General features: G+C 45.6%; 3 protein-coding genes across 3 annotated transcripts; 2 read left to right on the top strand and 1 right to left on the bottom strand.

Annotated features, from left to right (window-relative positions):
• Positions 1-10,455: 10,455 nt before the first annotated feature.
• On the top strand, positions 10,456-10,959 carry LOC104326363 (histone H4). The gene has a single exon (XM_009931141.2). The coding sequence runs from the start codon at positions 10,471-10,473 to the stop codon at positions 10,780-10,782; it is 312 nt and encodes a 103-aa protein (XP_009929443.2). The 5' UTR covers positions 10,456-10,470; the 3' UTR covers positions 10,783-10,959.
• Positions 10,960-11,309: 350 nt separating this feature from the next.
• LOC104326360 (histone H2B 7) lies at positions 11,310-11,915 on the top strand. The gene has a single exon (XM_009931140.2). It carries the CDS (start codon positions 11,339-11,341, stop codon positions 11,717-11,719), a length of 381 nt encoding a protein of 126 aa, XP_009929442.1. The 5' UTR covers positions 11,310-11,338; the 3' UTR covers positions 11,720-11,915.
• On the bottom strand, positions 11,808-12,318 carry LOC104326365 (histone H4). Its single transcript, XM_009931142.2, has one exon. It carries the CDS (start codon positions 12,301-12,303, stop codon positions 11,992-11,994), a length of 312 nt encoding a protein of 103 aa, XP_009929444.2. The 5' UTR covers positions 12,304-12,318; the 3' UTR covers positions 11,808-11,991.
• Positions 12,319-13,950: the final 1,632 nt, after the last annotated feature.

Below are 13,950 nucleotides of genomic sequence, written 5' to 3'. Positions count from 1 at the left end.
CTTAACTATTGTAATATAAAAACCTTGTAAAGGTGATATGGTGGTTTCCATGTAAAGATAAACCCTAACTATCCTCTTACATTCTTCTCATTTGCAAATCCCTCTTCAGGGCTGCTTCACAAGTGAATTACCGGTTGATTATAGTCTTCAGTGATCACAAACAGTGAAGTTTGACTTCAGCCAGCCTCAGCTCTCCTACTTGCCTGGGCAGTACTGCCTTGCTGCATCTTTTTTCTCCCACATTCAAGTCATGTTGTATCTCCAGCTGGATATAAACATCTTTCACACTGTAGGTACAAACATTGTCGTAACAACAGTATGAACATTTGCTACGTTTTTGTATTATATATAGGTGAGATTCAGGAAGTACTGTTTGTCAGCTACTACTGTTACAGATTTACATACGCTGGCCACCATAACAGGGTACAACCCTAGGATCCTGCTGATCAATGTGAGCTCTGAGGGAAGGTTTTCAATTCTTCTCTTATTAGTTCTCAGGTTACAGCTCGAGCTCTGTGCCTCTAGAGAGGGATCCCTACACTAGATCGTGTTGCTCCTTATATCTGTACCACCCAGCACTCGATCCTCAAGTCGAATCACTTAATTCTGCGTAGTAGTCTCTTGATTTCTTCTTGGTTTTCATTGTTGCTGTGCTGGCCTTCTCCTGACATTGCCTCATTCTCTTGGAATTATTTCCTTAGTCCTTGTCTTCTTCATTCTGCTCATATCTGCCAGATTCAGCTAGTTCTGTGTTAGCAGCAATAGTTTTATAAAAAAGTTTACTCTTGGTCAGCTCCTGTGGCCCTAAGGCTCCAACTACTTTGGCTACAAGTGCTAAGCTACTAATAGTAAATGTGACTGTTCAGAGAGAAGAATACAGTTAATGACATTTCTTCTATAACCCTATGAAGCAATAGTTAAACAGGAAGCTCTATTCTCAGCAAAGCTGTTCCTGAAGTAAAAATGACTAGTAACAAGGCAACCTACTGAAGGAGCATAATACATAAACTGATGGAAACCAAAATTGATTAAAAAATGCTGGTAGATGAAAACTGTAAGCTCAATTTGATACCTGGGCTTTGAGAGACAAACTCTTCTAACTATAAAACAATGTTGTTGAGTATTCTCTGTATTATAACAGATTGTTATCATAAAGCCCTTAGTGGAGTCATGTAACCAGGGTGACAGAATCAGCTAACCATGGCAATGATGCTATATTCCTTGTACAGCCCTATCCAACCGGACATTATGTCTGAGAACACCGAGTATATGATATAAATTGTTTGGGATAGATGGATTCTCACTATATTGTGTATGTTAGAGCTACAAGAAAGGGGGATTGATACAAATCTGTGTATTCTTTAATCTGTATTCTAGTCTCTAGGTAACCATTAATGTGAACAAAACAATAGGCAATGTGTTTCTGTCAGAAGAGAATGATGAAGTGTGGTTTTGTGTAGTGAACTGAGAAAACCGGCTAAAATTGCCAAGATTAAGAGCAGAGCAGGTAAAAGGTAATTCTGGCAGGGGAAGATCGCGACCACTGACCCATTGACCACCTACCCGATTGATACCACCTGCTCAGAACAATAGCAAAGGACAACTGAATCTGTGCAATAATTTACATGTGAAGCAAACAAATTTGTACCAGTCACCAAAGAGAATAATAATTAATAAGTATGGATAAAATGTTTATTTTTGAGCTATATAAATCATGTGGAAAAGGTATCGGGTGTGCACATTAGATGGAGCTACCACCTGTGCATCCAGTGCTGCAGTAAAGAATGCCTGCCTTCTAACACCGCCTTGATGTTATGAGGTTTATTCCCAGATTTTCAGTGACAGTCAGAATAGCAGGACTTTGTTGCTTATTTAGGATAAGATCTAGGAATGTGTTTGGAACCTTTGCCTTCAGGTTGCCAAGGTGAAGAAAAGGAGCCTTTAAATCAAGGAAACCATCCTTGAAGACATAAGAACACCCTGAGAAGACTGCTTGTTAGCATTTGGCAAGTTTTGGCTGGTTCTGACTGAAAAGTAGAGTCCGAAAGTAACCTATCCTTCATTATAATACAGTGTAATACTAAAAATTTCACCCCCTGGGGGAAAGACCCCCAGGCCTTTCCTCACTGAACTTGAGCAGTGTGAAAATGCTGACCCAGTGCTATGTAAATGATGTAATCCATTGGCGGCATGGGGCTGAAACTTATCGATAAGAAATTGAATAAAGGAATATCTGTTTCAATACATGGTGTGCATGCTAGGATGATCTATCCCCTGTGCATCAAGCAGTGTAGTCAAGAGTGCTTGTTTTCTAACATTCCAAAATGGGTTATAGAGAGTTTTTGTTTTTGCCAACTTACGGTGGTATTATTTTGGCAACCCAGATGGGACACGGCTTCTGACTCCCTACAGATCTGCAGGACCAGGGGACCTCCAGCCAGCACCGGGAACTTCTTGGGGAGAACTTCTGGTCTCCAGACCAAGGGACTCAAAAGGCCTAGGGCTTCTTTGCTTTGAACTGTTGTATATGGACTCTGACTTATCAGGGTTGCCGTTTTTAAGAATGGGTGCAGGATTGTCCCAAGGAGGGGGAATTCTGAAGTCACCTCTGGGGTGCATTCTGAGCCACTGGAAACAAATTGGTGGACCCCCAGGTGGGGTAGTCACTCAGAAGAATTTGATTAAATATTGTAATCAATGGTGGCCCTTGTATATGTTACGCGATGGAGAGAAGTGGCCTTTAAATGGAACTCTGTATTATAATACTTTGTTGCAGTTGGTGCTGTTCTTGAGAAGAGACAAGAAATGGGATGACGTGTTGTACGAGGATATGTTTTTCACTTTGCAAAACCATCTGGAATGGCAAAAGAAGAACAGAATTAATATAGCACCTAGTGACCTGCTTATATTGACTTTAGAAAAGGAAAGAGGAACATCTTTAAAGAGATGTTGCTCAGCTCGTAGTGTTGAACAGAGATGTTTGAAAGGGTCAGAACAAAAAGAAAACATTTAATTATTAATTCCATCTAGGCAGCAAGTAGAGGAATGGGACTATGACGTTTAATCCTGGGGGTAATATTGAGAGAAATGATGATCAAGGAACAAGGACGATTTTGGATGTGGAAGGTTTTAGTCCAATAGCAGGACGGACCGGGGGAAGACAAGGGGAGGTTATTCAAGCACCACTGCATCAAGCTGTGGGAAATGATGTCAGTGTGAAGGTCCCCTTTTCAATTACAGATCTGAGTAGTTGGAAACTAGTTGCAGGAAACTACAGGGATGATCCAATTAGGGCAGCGAGTGCATTTGAAATCATGATTAAAATGCAAGACCCTGATTGAAAGGATACCAAAACTATAATGCAATTGTTCTCTGATAGTGTTGAGAGGGAATTAATTCATGAAACTGCCCCGTCCCAGGCAGAAGCACAAGTTGCTGGATGGCTCTACCAGGAACAGTGAAGATTCATTTCCCCTCTGTGGACCCAAATTGGGACCCTAATGTAGACATGTCCAGGTGGCTTCTAACTCAATATCAGAATTGAACCATATCTGGAATTTGGAATGCTATTCCCAAAGCTATTAATTGGTCTAAAGTTTGAGATCAAACAGGACTGTACGGAATCCCTCACTGATTTTTATGAATAAACTGAAAGAAGCTGCCTGTAAATACGTTGTTATTGATTCAGAAGAGGAACGAAGTCAGCTAGCCCTGCTGTTTTTGTGGCAATTGTCAGATGATATGACAGTTGCAGAAGCTACAGGGAAGTGATGCAAGGGATTTGGGTAAATTGTTGGATGTTGCCCAGGCAGCATATAGAAATAGGGAAAGGCAGAAAGATACAATTAATAGTAGACTAGTAGCAGTATTAGGAGGTGGCCCTGGTGGGAGAGGGGAAAATAGGCTAAGGGGTCAAGCATGAAATTTTCACCCACAATCACAGAACAAAACTACCCCATTAGGAGAAAACCAGTGTGTACTTTGTAAGAAAGATGGACGTTGGAAAAACAAATGCTGCCTTTGAGGTCGGAATATTTGCTCCTCTCCGAACCCTTTGTTTTCAGTTCAACAGGAATGAGGAGGACTGGAGGAATCTTCCCCAGTGGAACATTTGATTAAAATAAAGCTGGGGAGTGAGGAAGCCGAATTTCTAGTAGACGCTGGAGCCACTTATTCTGTGCTAAACACTTTAGAAAGAGAACTTAGAAATAGAAATATCAGCTTTATTGGTACAACAGGGATTCGGGAAACCCGACCATTTTTTAAACCGCTGAAGTTTAAACTGGGAAAACAGTGGGTAACTCACCAGTTTTTGTATTTGCCAAAAGTTTTTGTATTCTCCAAAACTGTTGCTAGGGAGAGATTCACTAGATAAATTGAAGGCAGAAACGAAATTTAGCAGAGGGGAAGCTGAATTTTCTGTTCCGGAATCTAAATATGTCAAAGCTAAGGCTTTGTTACAGGACACAATTCCAAAAGAGAGTGATACCTCAGGAAGCTGAAAAAGCTGTAATTCCAATTGTATGGGCTGGAGAAGTGTCTGGGATATCAAAGAGAGCAGAATCTGTAAGAAACGGCTTAAAACCAGGATCATCACTGGTAAGAGATAAATAATATCCCTTGCAGCTTGAAGCCAGGCTTGGATGGGCACCTATAACCTGAAAGTTTTTGAAATACAAATTGTTGGTGAGTGCAAATCAAAATATTTTACCCCAGTTTTGTCAGTTAAAAAGGCTAATGATAAAGATTATCATTTAGTCCAGGGTCTCGGAGCAATAAACCAAGTTGTCCAGGATATAAATCCTGTAGTAGCAAACCCATATACTTTACTGACAGCATTAACTGAGGAACAGGGTTGGTTTACAGTGTTAGATCAGAAAGATGCATTTTTCTGCATTTCTATTGATGATAGAAGTCAAGAATTTTTTTGCATTTTATTGGGAAAATCTAGAAACTGGGAGAAAAACACAATACACCTGGACTGTTTTGCATCAAGGCTTTGAGAATAGTACCACAGATTTTAGTAACAAGCTAGCCAAAAAATTGGAAATCTGGAGAAAGGAAAATGAGAAGAGGAGAGTTTTTGCTTATAGGACAGCACTGTGGTGAAGTTGCTAAGCATCCAGGTTGTTGTCTGAGTGAAAACTCTCATCTCTCACTGTAGGAGTGTCCAAACGTCCTGGGTGACAGCACAGAGCTGCAGTGTGCAGCAGTGTTATGAAGGACACACTGCTGACTTTTTGTGAATGCTTCATGTTTCTGTAACTGCTGAACTCTGCAGCCTGTAACTCTTTCTGGAAAGAGGGGTCTCCTTTACTACTGCAGTGAGTACTCATACAGCATTAATAACTGAAATTGTGAGATGGGGGAAAAAATGTATGTTAGTCTAAAAATATGAAAACCCACATGTTCCCAGAACTCTGGAAACACCTAGTATATGCAAGCACCAGAAAGAAGAGCAGAAGAATAGCTGTAAGTATTGACAGTGTCAGCTGTCCCTGGAGAGCAGGTAATCAAGATCCCAAAAGATCTACCTGCAGCTTGTCTGGGACTACCAGGCTGTGAAAACAAAGCAGAGCAAAAAGCATGGGACAGTATAAACTAAAGCATTTGAGAGAAGGTGAGAGGAAGGTCATGATCAGTCCTGGACCAATAACACACTCTGCTATGAAGACAACAGTTGGTGAGTAAATTCTAATGGTCACTGAAGTGTTGGAGGTTGGAGAGACAGAAGAACAGAACTGGTGTTAGGCTTCTAAACTGCACAAGAGGCCATTCAAAGGCGAGCACATGGTAGCCAACACCTCCCCCTTGCAGGAGACCTGTTGAGGGCTGACAGCAAGCATTTCTAGTCCTGCCTGTTCCTGCAAGCAGTGCCAGCCTGCCCACTTGCAAATCTGATGCTTTGAGTGTGTGTGTTAGGATGTGTGAGAGAAATCACTTTTGATTTAAATTAAAAATGCCTTCCCTTCCTTTTAAGTTCTTGCACTGAGCTTTGCTGCAACACATAACTATTTAGACGTTGTTGTGGTTTTTTTCTTCTCATTTTTCTTAACATCACTTAATAGTTAATCATAGAGAAAGAATGCTTGGTTATCCAGCTTGCAGACAGTGATAGTGTATGGCTTCTCTTCCAGAACCGATTCCCTGTCTTGGAGGCTGTTTTATCCCCAAGCATCATGACAAGTTGCTAACACGGGACAGGGCAGAAAATGTGTTACTGGCTTGATCATCCCTTCTTTATACACAAGCAAAGACTGTATCATGCTGTGTTTCCTGTTCTGATGCACACATGGAAATTAAATATAGTTAAGATATTAAAAAAGCTGCTTCTCTTTACCCCTTATCATGACGTATCACTGTATATTTCTGAAGACTTTAAAACATTTTCATGCATGACTGCCCCATGTCATGCATATTTGAGACAATCATGAACATCCCCCTCCTGTCTGCACCTATGTTTTTCTATGTTGTCCTAAGCACACCACTCTGATCCATCAGGATGGACCAGTAAAGCTATGCAAAATGCTGGCCTGTAAGAGCTTCAATCTGTGAGGCCATCAAGAAGGAAGAAACTCTTCCAGAGGGCACATGAGATAATTTCAAGAAGTGCTCAGGATGTTCCCATAGATTTTACTACAGCATGCCAGTGTTGTAATTTATGTGTGGATGCAGGTTTAACGCATGGTGTAAGCAGCATGATGGAAAAGGGTAGAAGGATGGTTTCTGTGACACAGCCTTTCAGGAACAGCCAAAAGTAGAATGCAAACCTTTATGTTTTCAGATGCCAATTCAATGAACTGAACTTAAAATTAACTTAGACTACAGGCAATCCATGAAAAAAAGGTAAAATACGCACTGTACCAATGCAATGATAAGTAGCATTAGAGAATTTCTGCATGCTTTCCTGCAGTCAGCCAGCCCATTGTCAAAATCGCTGTCACAGTGACATTAAAGGACTTCTAAACAAAGAACCATGCTAGCTACAATTCAAGTTAGTTATATAGTGAAACAAAACATTAAGAATTTTTTTCCTTTTCTGTCTCTTTTTTTTTTTTTTCCTTTCCTGTTTTCCTAAAAGAAGTATGGTGTTGGTTGTGGAAGCTGAATGTTGTTTTACAGTTGTGCCAGTTTTGGTCTTGCCGGCAGTTCTCCCAAGCAGTGTCACCCAAGAGATTCTTGTTGTTTTTTTTGTTTATTTGTTCTGGATTTTTTTTAGGGAAAAGGAGCTTGTCCAGAAAAAAATGAAGCTCATTTACATGGATATGGACTAATGCACTTCCAGGAGAGATGATTTTAAAAATCTGAGAGGTAACTGTACAGACACCGAAGAAAATGCGGGGGATGCCTGTGTCTGGCACTCTCAGGCTGCTTTGTTAATCTCTGTCTGGGCCAATGTAACACAGAAGCTTCACCAGACCAAAAATGTCATCCCACCTTTACATCCAGGGCCTCAAAACTGTAATAGTCCCCAGCGTTGTCATGGCAGTTCTTGCTTTTTCCCTGATTGTTTAGACAGGTGTGTGCAGAGTTTGAGTTCACCTTGCAGCAGCACAAGGGCAGTCGACACAGAAATACAATAAACAGCCAGTTTAATGTGAAATAGTCAAAGCTCATTATGTGCTATGAGGACTGAATAGCCATAGTTATATGTGTGTGTGCATGTTTATACACAGTTCTTACACATTTTTGGATATCTATAACTTCTGGGGTCTTTGGACTTGTCCCACACAGTCTTTAACTCACCCCTATAAAATGTATCTGGGTGCCTGGCCCTGGAATAAATAGCCCTAAAACAACTTTACAGGTATTTCAAAATACATTATATTCCATGAAAGCTTCTATACATTGTATTTCAAAAACACTTCCAAATATTGATACTTTGTATTCTCAAGAGTTCTGGGGGTTCAGTTTGGGTTATGTTGCGTTTTTTTAAACACCTTAGAAATAACATTTAAGAGTAACTATTTAACAGTTATTTATCTAAAAAGTGCAGTTTTAAGTTCCCACTAATTCACCACACTGTCCCAGTATAGATTCAGAACTCCACTACGATACTACATAGCACAGCCACCCTGGCCTAAGTAAAGCAGAGCTCCCAGAGCTTCCCTGGATGCTCCATGAGGCTCCTCCAGGTGTTTGCTGTTGCAGAAGAGATGATATTGCACGCTTTCTACTCCTGGAGATACCTTTCCATAACTGTTTCATTCATCCTTCAATCCTATGGATGTCTTAACATTCTAATTTGAGTTTTGGATTTGCTAATTGCTTTTGCTTCATATCTGACTGGAGGGGGACATGCATGTGCTAAGGCATCTATTGATTAATTGTAGAAGACTCCCCAGTTTAAATGTAGGAATCAAACAGAAAGACGACTGGTGCTATTTATAAGAAGGTGAGTAACCAGAAAAGCCAAGAGGGCCTCATAGACAAGTAGAAAAATAATCATTTAGGCTACGACACTTCCCTAAATGCTGTAGTCACAATGCTAGAACAGGTAGTTGCCTGAATGATAAAATGGATTCTATTGATAGATGTACACAATTCCATAAGGAAGGCTGATGAGTTTTGGTCAATTTTATGAATAGTGAAGAGGGAAATGGAAAAAGAACTAAAAGATAACAGCAGAGATTTAAAAAAAAAAAACCATCCTGCTGCCTTACATGTCTACGTTTGGAAAATGTAATATGTATATATAGAACTTCTAAAGGGATAACTTCCCTTTTGCACATGTATCTAGTACACTCTATAAGGGGATAAGGGAGAGGTGCAAAGGGAAAGAGCTAGGTGTATTTCTTACCCTGAAATTGTGTAAGCCATTATGATTAATAAATAAGAAGGGGGGGGGGGGGGTGTTTGCTACTGAAATACAGGTTTATTTTTTCTGTTTTCTAAAGAAGTTTCAAAAAATTATGACAGTGAAGATACTTATAATAATATGAGCTCTCAGAATGCAAAGAGTAAATGCAAATTAAATAGAAACCACACCAAAAAAAAAACCCTGAGAAGTTACCTGGTAAATGCTAACTTTAAAACTTCTTGAAGACTTCTTTCTGTTTATTTCAATATTTCTCTATGGAAACAAAAAGATACTATTGCCAAAATCACTAGAAATTCGTGAAAAAAATCTGCTGCTAAAAAAAGTAACCAAACCAAAATATCAAGTACCCCAAACCAATTTTTTTCTCATTAAATAATGTTTAATGTCTGTATTTGTTATTTTATTAATTTCTGTTTCAGGGGGTGAAGATTATTAATATGAGCAAGTCTACCTTAAGCCAGGAAATCTAATACTAACAAAAGAATGTTGTTCTGTATTTTGTTGTGAACCAGTACAAATACACGTAGCATTTCTATTCTAGTAGACATGTATTTAGCAAGGACAAGAGCTGAGCATTAGTGTGAAACTACTGGAATAGTCTTGTGTTTCCCTTAAGGTGCTGAGCAAGAACGGGTCTCTCGCTTCCCCAAGGAGGAAGGATTCCCAGAACACAGCATTGCCACCTGTGCTGCTTCTTTGTGGTCTTTTCTCCTAGAACAGTTCTTTTGGCTCTCAGCTTTCCTTGCAATGGTTTAAAACATTCTCCATAGGTAGAGGCGTGACATCCATCTCTGTGTTCATGTGTGTGTACGTGCGGCAGAATAAGATAATCACTAGCAACAAAACTGATCACTTTTTAATCCACACGGAAGAAATACTGATTTTTTTAAGACATATATAAACAGTATATATCTACTGTTTATATTTTTAAAAGGAAAAAGCCCCACTTTGTGTCACTAGGCTTGAGCGTCCCGCTTGAGCATCCCCCTCCCCTCCTCCCGCCAGCAGTGCACGGGCGGGCGGGGTGGCAGAACGCAGCCGCCGGCCGAAGCGGACCGGGCTGGCGGAGCTGCTGTCGGTAGCGACGGGGACGGCCCCGGCGCGGGCGATCGCCGGTACCTGAGGACACGGAAGAACCACGTGAAGCGGCGAAGGCCGGAACCGAGGCTCAGCGGCGCGGCGGGGGCGGGGCGGTAGCGCCGAGCGCGGGCCCGGATTGGTCGCGTTTTGCCGCAGACCCGCGGGCAGCGACGGGCCCGGGCCGGGCCGGGGAAGCCGCAGCCCGAAACGCGGGCCCGGGGCCGCCGTCCCCGCGCCTGACGCCGGCGCAGGCCTCGAGCTGCCTCGGAACAGCCGCCCGCGCCGAGCGGGAGGGGGCGGGGCGGGAAGGAAGCGAAAACACGCGCGGACGGACAGCGGGCAGGGGCAGCGCGCGGGTCGGCCCGACTGCGGGAAGCGCGAGCAGGGAGCCCAGCCCCGCGCCGAGCCGCGCCGGGGCGGTGCTGGGTTGGCGGGCGGGGGAGAGGGCGGAGACTGCGGCCGAGGCCCCGCCTGCCCGCCGCAGTCCTCAACCAGGTCGGCTCCCGGGCAATATACCGCGGCTCCGCGGCGCTGGCGGCGTGCAGAGCGGGGCTGCGAGGAGTGTGACCATGTCTGGGCGCGGCAAGGGCGGGAAGGGGCTCGGCAAGGGGGGCGCCAAGCGGCACCGCAAGGTGCTGCGCGACAACATCCAGGGCATCACCAAGCCGGCCATCCGCCGCCTGGCTCGGCGCGGCGGCGTGAAGCGCATCTCGGGGCTCATCTACGAGGAGACGCGCGGCGTGCTGAAGGTCTTCCTGGAGAACGTGATCCGCGACGCCGTCACGTACACCGAGCACGCCAAGAGGAAGACGGTCACGGCCATGGACGTGGTCTACGCCCTCAAGCGCCAGGGACGCACCCTCTACGGCTTCGGCGGTTAAACCCGAATCGCAAAACCTTACACCGTCAAAAACACAAAGGCTCTTTTCAGAGCCACCCACAAATTTCACAACGAGAGCTGCTTGTTACTGCTTTGAGATTTAAAGATTTTTAATGCACCTGTAATACTAAAACACTCTATTATTTAAGTTTTAGAATTTGAAAGCTGCCCATAAAGTATAAACCCTCTCCATAATACTCTCTACAATCATAACTACTGGAAAATACCCAGTGTGTTAAGATCAGAAGTTTTAAATAATTTCCAGAATGAGTGTAAGCTCAGTGCAACTTTAAGTATGTATTTGGATCAATTTTGTCGCTAGTGAGGGCTTTACTGATTTCCCCCTAACTGCAAAGGACAAACATTGTGTGGTTGCAGCGCCAAAACCGGCAGTTACAGGGCAGCAGTGCCTGTAGTTACGTTGCTGTTTTTCAGTCCAATAGGAATGGAAAGATTACAATCCTCTAATTTGCATAAGGCCTTTATAAATACGGGGGCAGGCGCCATTTTCGATGTTGTCGAGCTACAGTGGAGATCTGGCAAAGAAACTTTCGAAGATGCCTGAGCCGGCAAAATCTGCTCCAGCACCTAAGAAGGGCTCCAAGAAGGCGGTGACTAAGACGCAGAAGAAGGGCGACAAGAAGCGCAAAAGAGCAAGGAAGGAGAGCTACTCGATCTACGTGTACAAGGTGCTGAAGCAGGTGCACCCGGACACGGGCATCTCGTCCAAGGCAATGAGCATCATGAACTCGTTCGTCAACGACATCTTTGAGCGCATCGCCGGCGAGGCCTCGCGCCTGGCGCACTACAACAAGCGCTCGACCATCACCTCGCGGGAGATCCAGACGGCCGTGCGGCTGCTGCTGCCCGGCGAGCTGGCCAAGCACGCCGTCTCCGAGGGCACCAAGGCCGTCACCAAGTACACCAGCTCCAAGTAAAGCGGTTTTTAACTATAATCCAAACGGCTCTTTTAAGAGCCCCCACGCTTTCCTAAAAAGAGCTGTAATTACAGGTTAAACAATTCTTGTTTTTTCCCAGATATACCTATTATGTTTTTGCATAACAAAAACTAAATTGCCTAAAGCATGAAACATTGCATTAACTGTTTAGTATGTCTCTGTAGTAACAAGCAGCTCTCGTTGTGAAATTTGTGGGTGGCTCTGAAAAGAGCCTTTGTGTTTTTGACGGTGTAAGGTTTTGCGATTCGGGTTTAACCGCCGAAGCCGTAGAGGGTGCGTCCCTGGCGCTTGAGGGCGTAGACCACGTCCATGGCCGTGACCGTCTTCCTCTTGGCGTGCTCGGTGTACGTGACGGCGTCGCGGATCACGTTCTCCAGGAAGACCTTCAGCACGCCGCGCGTCTCCTCGTAGATGAGCCCCGAGATGCGCTTCACGCCGCCGCGCCGAGCCAGGCGGCGGATGGCCGGCTTGGTGATGCCCTGGATGTTGTCGCGCAGCACCTTGCGGTGCCGCTTGGCGCCCCCCTTGCCGAGCCCCTTCCCGCCCTTGCCGCGCCCAGACATGGTCACACTCCTCGCAGCCCCGCTCTGCACGCCGCCAGCGCCGCGGAGCCGCGGTATATTGCCCGGGAGCCGACCTGGTTGAGGACTGCGGCGGGCAGGCGGGGCCTCGGCCGCAGTCTCCGCCCTCTCCCCCGCCCGCCAACCCAGCACCGCCCCGGCGCGGCTCGGCGCGGGGCTGGGCTCCCTGCTCGCGCTTCCCGCAGTCGGGCCGACCCGCGCGCTGCCCCTGCCCGCTGTCCGTCCGCGCGTGTTTTCGCTTCCTTCCCGCCCCGCCCCCTCCCGCTCGGCGCGGGCGGCTGTTCCGAGGCAGCTCGAGGCCTGCGCCGGCGTCAGGCGCGGGGACGGCGGCCCCGGGCCCGCGTTTCGGGCTGCGGCTTCCCCGGCCCGGGCCCGTCGCTGCCCGCGGGTCTGCGGCAAAACGCGACCAATCCGGGCCCGCGCTCGGCGCTACCGCCCCGCCCCCGCCGCGCCGCTGAGCCTCGGTTCCGCTCGCGGGCAGCTTGAGCGAGGGCTCGCGGCAGCACTCCCTCCTTTCGCTTCGGTCGCGGGCGCTCCGCGCGTGTTTCTGGTACCCGGAATCCGCGTTCTGCCACCCCGCCCCCTCCTCTGTGCAGCGCCGGGCCCGGTCCCCGAGCGCTCAGCGCTTCCGTGCCCTGCGGGTCGGGGCGAGAGGGAGCGGGGAGCGAGGTCCCCAGGGGCGGGGAAGCGATCGGCGAGGGGCGACGGTGGGAAGCGCTGAGCCCTGGGGCTCCTGTGAGGGCAGCTCGCAGCGGCCGCTTGGGAGCTCGGGAGGCTCCCTCCGCCTCTCCCACCCCCCGGCCCCGCAGTGCGGTCCCCGGGGCAGCGCTGTCCGCGGGCGCCGGGCCCGCTCCGGGCAGCTGCCAGAGTCCGAAACAGGCAGGGCTCGGCAGCGTACAGCTGGATCCGAGGGGAGAAGCAACATTAAGGACATTACTACCCAGACGTCTGTATGACGTCTGAAAAATGAGCAATAACCGATTATTTTTTCGTCGAAGGAGCAATCCGGAAACTTAGCTGGGAATTTCGCACTTTTGGTAACAAACCTGAAGTACGTGCTGATACAATGTGTTGGACGGTGTCTGCAAAGTGCATGAATAGATACTGAAAGAGTTACGAGACTGTACTTTAAAATTAAATGTTTTATGATTTTAGATATAACTTTGGGAGAATAGAAGTGATATGGTCATGGTACTTGCCATTTTTTATAGTATTAGTACTTTGTGCGCTTTAAAGTTTTCTACCATTTATAAATGATTGATATCTGATAAAATTTGTACAGTTTTCAATGTAACTTCACTCCTTAACACAGGTTACAGAACTTAGGCAACATCTCCAGAATATTTCTTGGCAGAATGTATTCCCTAGATTCAGGAGAAAATGTGATTGAGATATTCAGTATAAAGGTACAGGTGTCAAAAAAGTACAAGTCTCTTCTATTATTATATTTATCACTGTGAATTAAATTTTCATTCAAACTGTTATTTTAAACATATCAAAATGAAAGAAATTACTCTTAAATATATAGAAAATAAGCAAGCAGAAGTAGCTTTAATTTATATTACATGCGATTTTTGACCGAACAGAATGAACTAAAACTGTTTACAGACTAACTGGAAGGTTTGGCAC

The sequence above is a fragment of the Opisthocomus hoazin genome, chromosome 8 (assembly GCF_030867145.1).
Source record: "Opisthocomus hoazin isolate bOpiHoa1 chromosome 8, bOpiHoa1.hap1, whole genome shotgun sequence".
In the NCBI taxonomy this organism is placed as follows: domain Eukaryota; kingdom Metazoa; phylum Chordata; class Aves; order Opisthocomiformes; family Opisthocomidae; genus Opisthocomus; species Opisthocomus hoazin.
This window is presented reverse-complemented; position numbering and strand designations above follow the sequence as displayed.

What these genes read in the sequence shown, in the direction of transcription:
- LOC104326363 (XM_009931141.2), top strand. Translation starts at nt 10,471, where the DNA reads ATGTCTGGGCGCGGCAAGGGCGGGAAGGGGCTCGGCAAGGGGGGCGCC.
- LOC104326360 (XM_009931140.2), top strand. Translation starts at nt 11,339, where the DNA reads ATGCCTGAGCCGGCAAAATCTGCTCCAGCACCTAAGAAGGGCTCCAAG.
- LOC104326365 (XM_009931142.2), bottom strand. Translation starts at nt 12,303, where the DNA reads ATGTCTGGGCGCGGCAAGGGCGGGAAGGGGCTCGGCAAGGGGGGCGCC.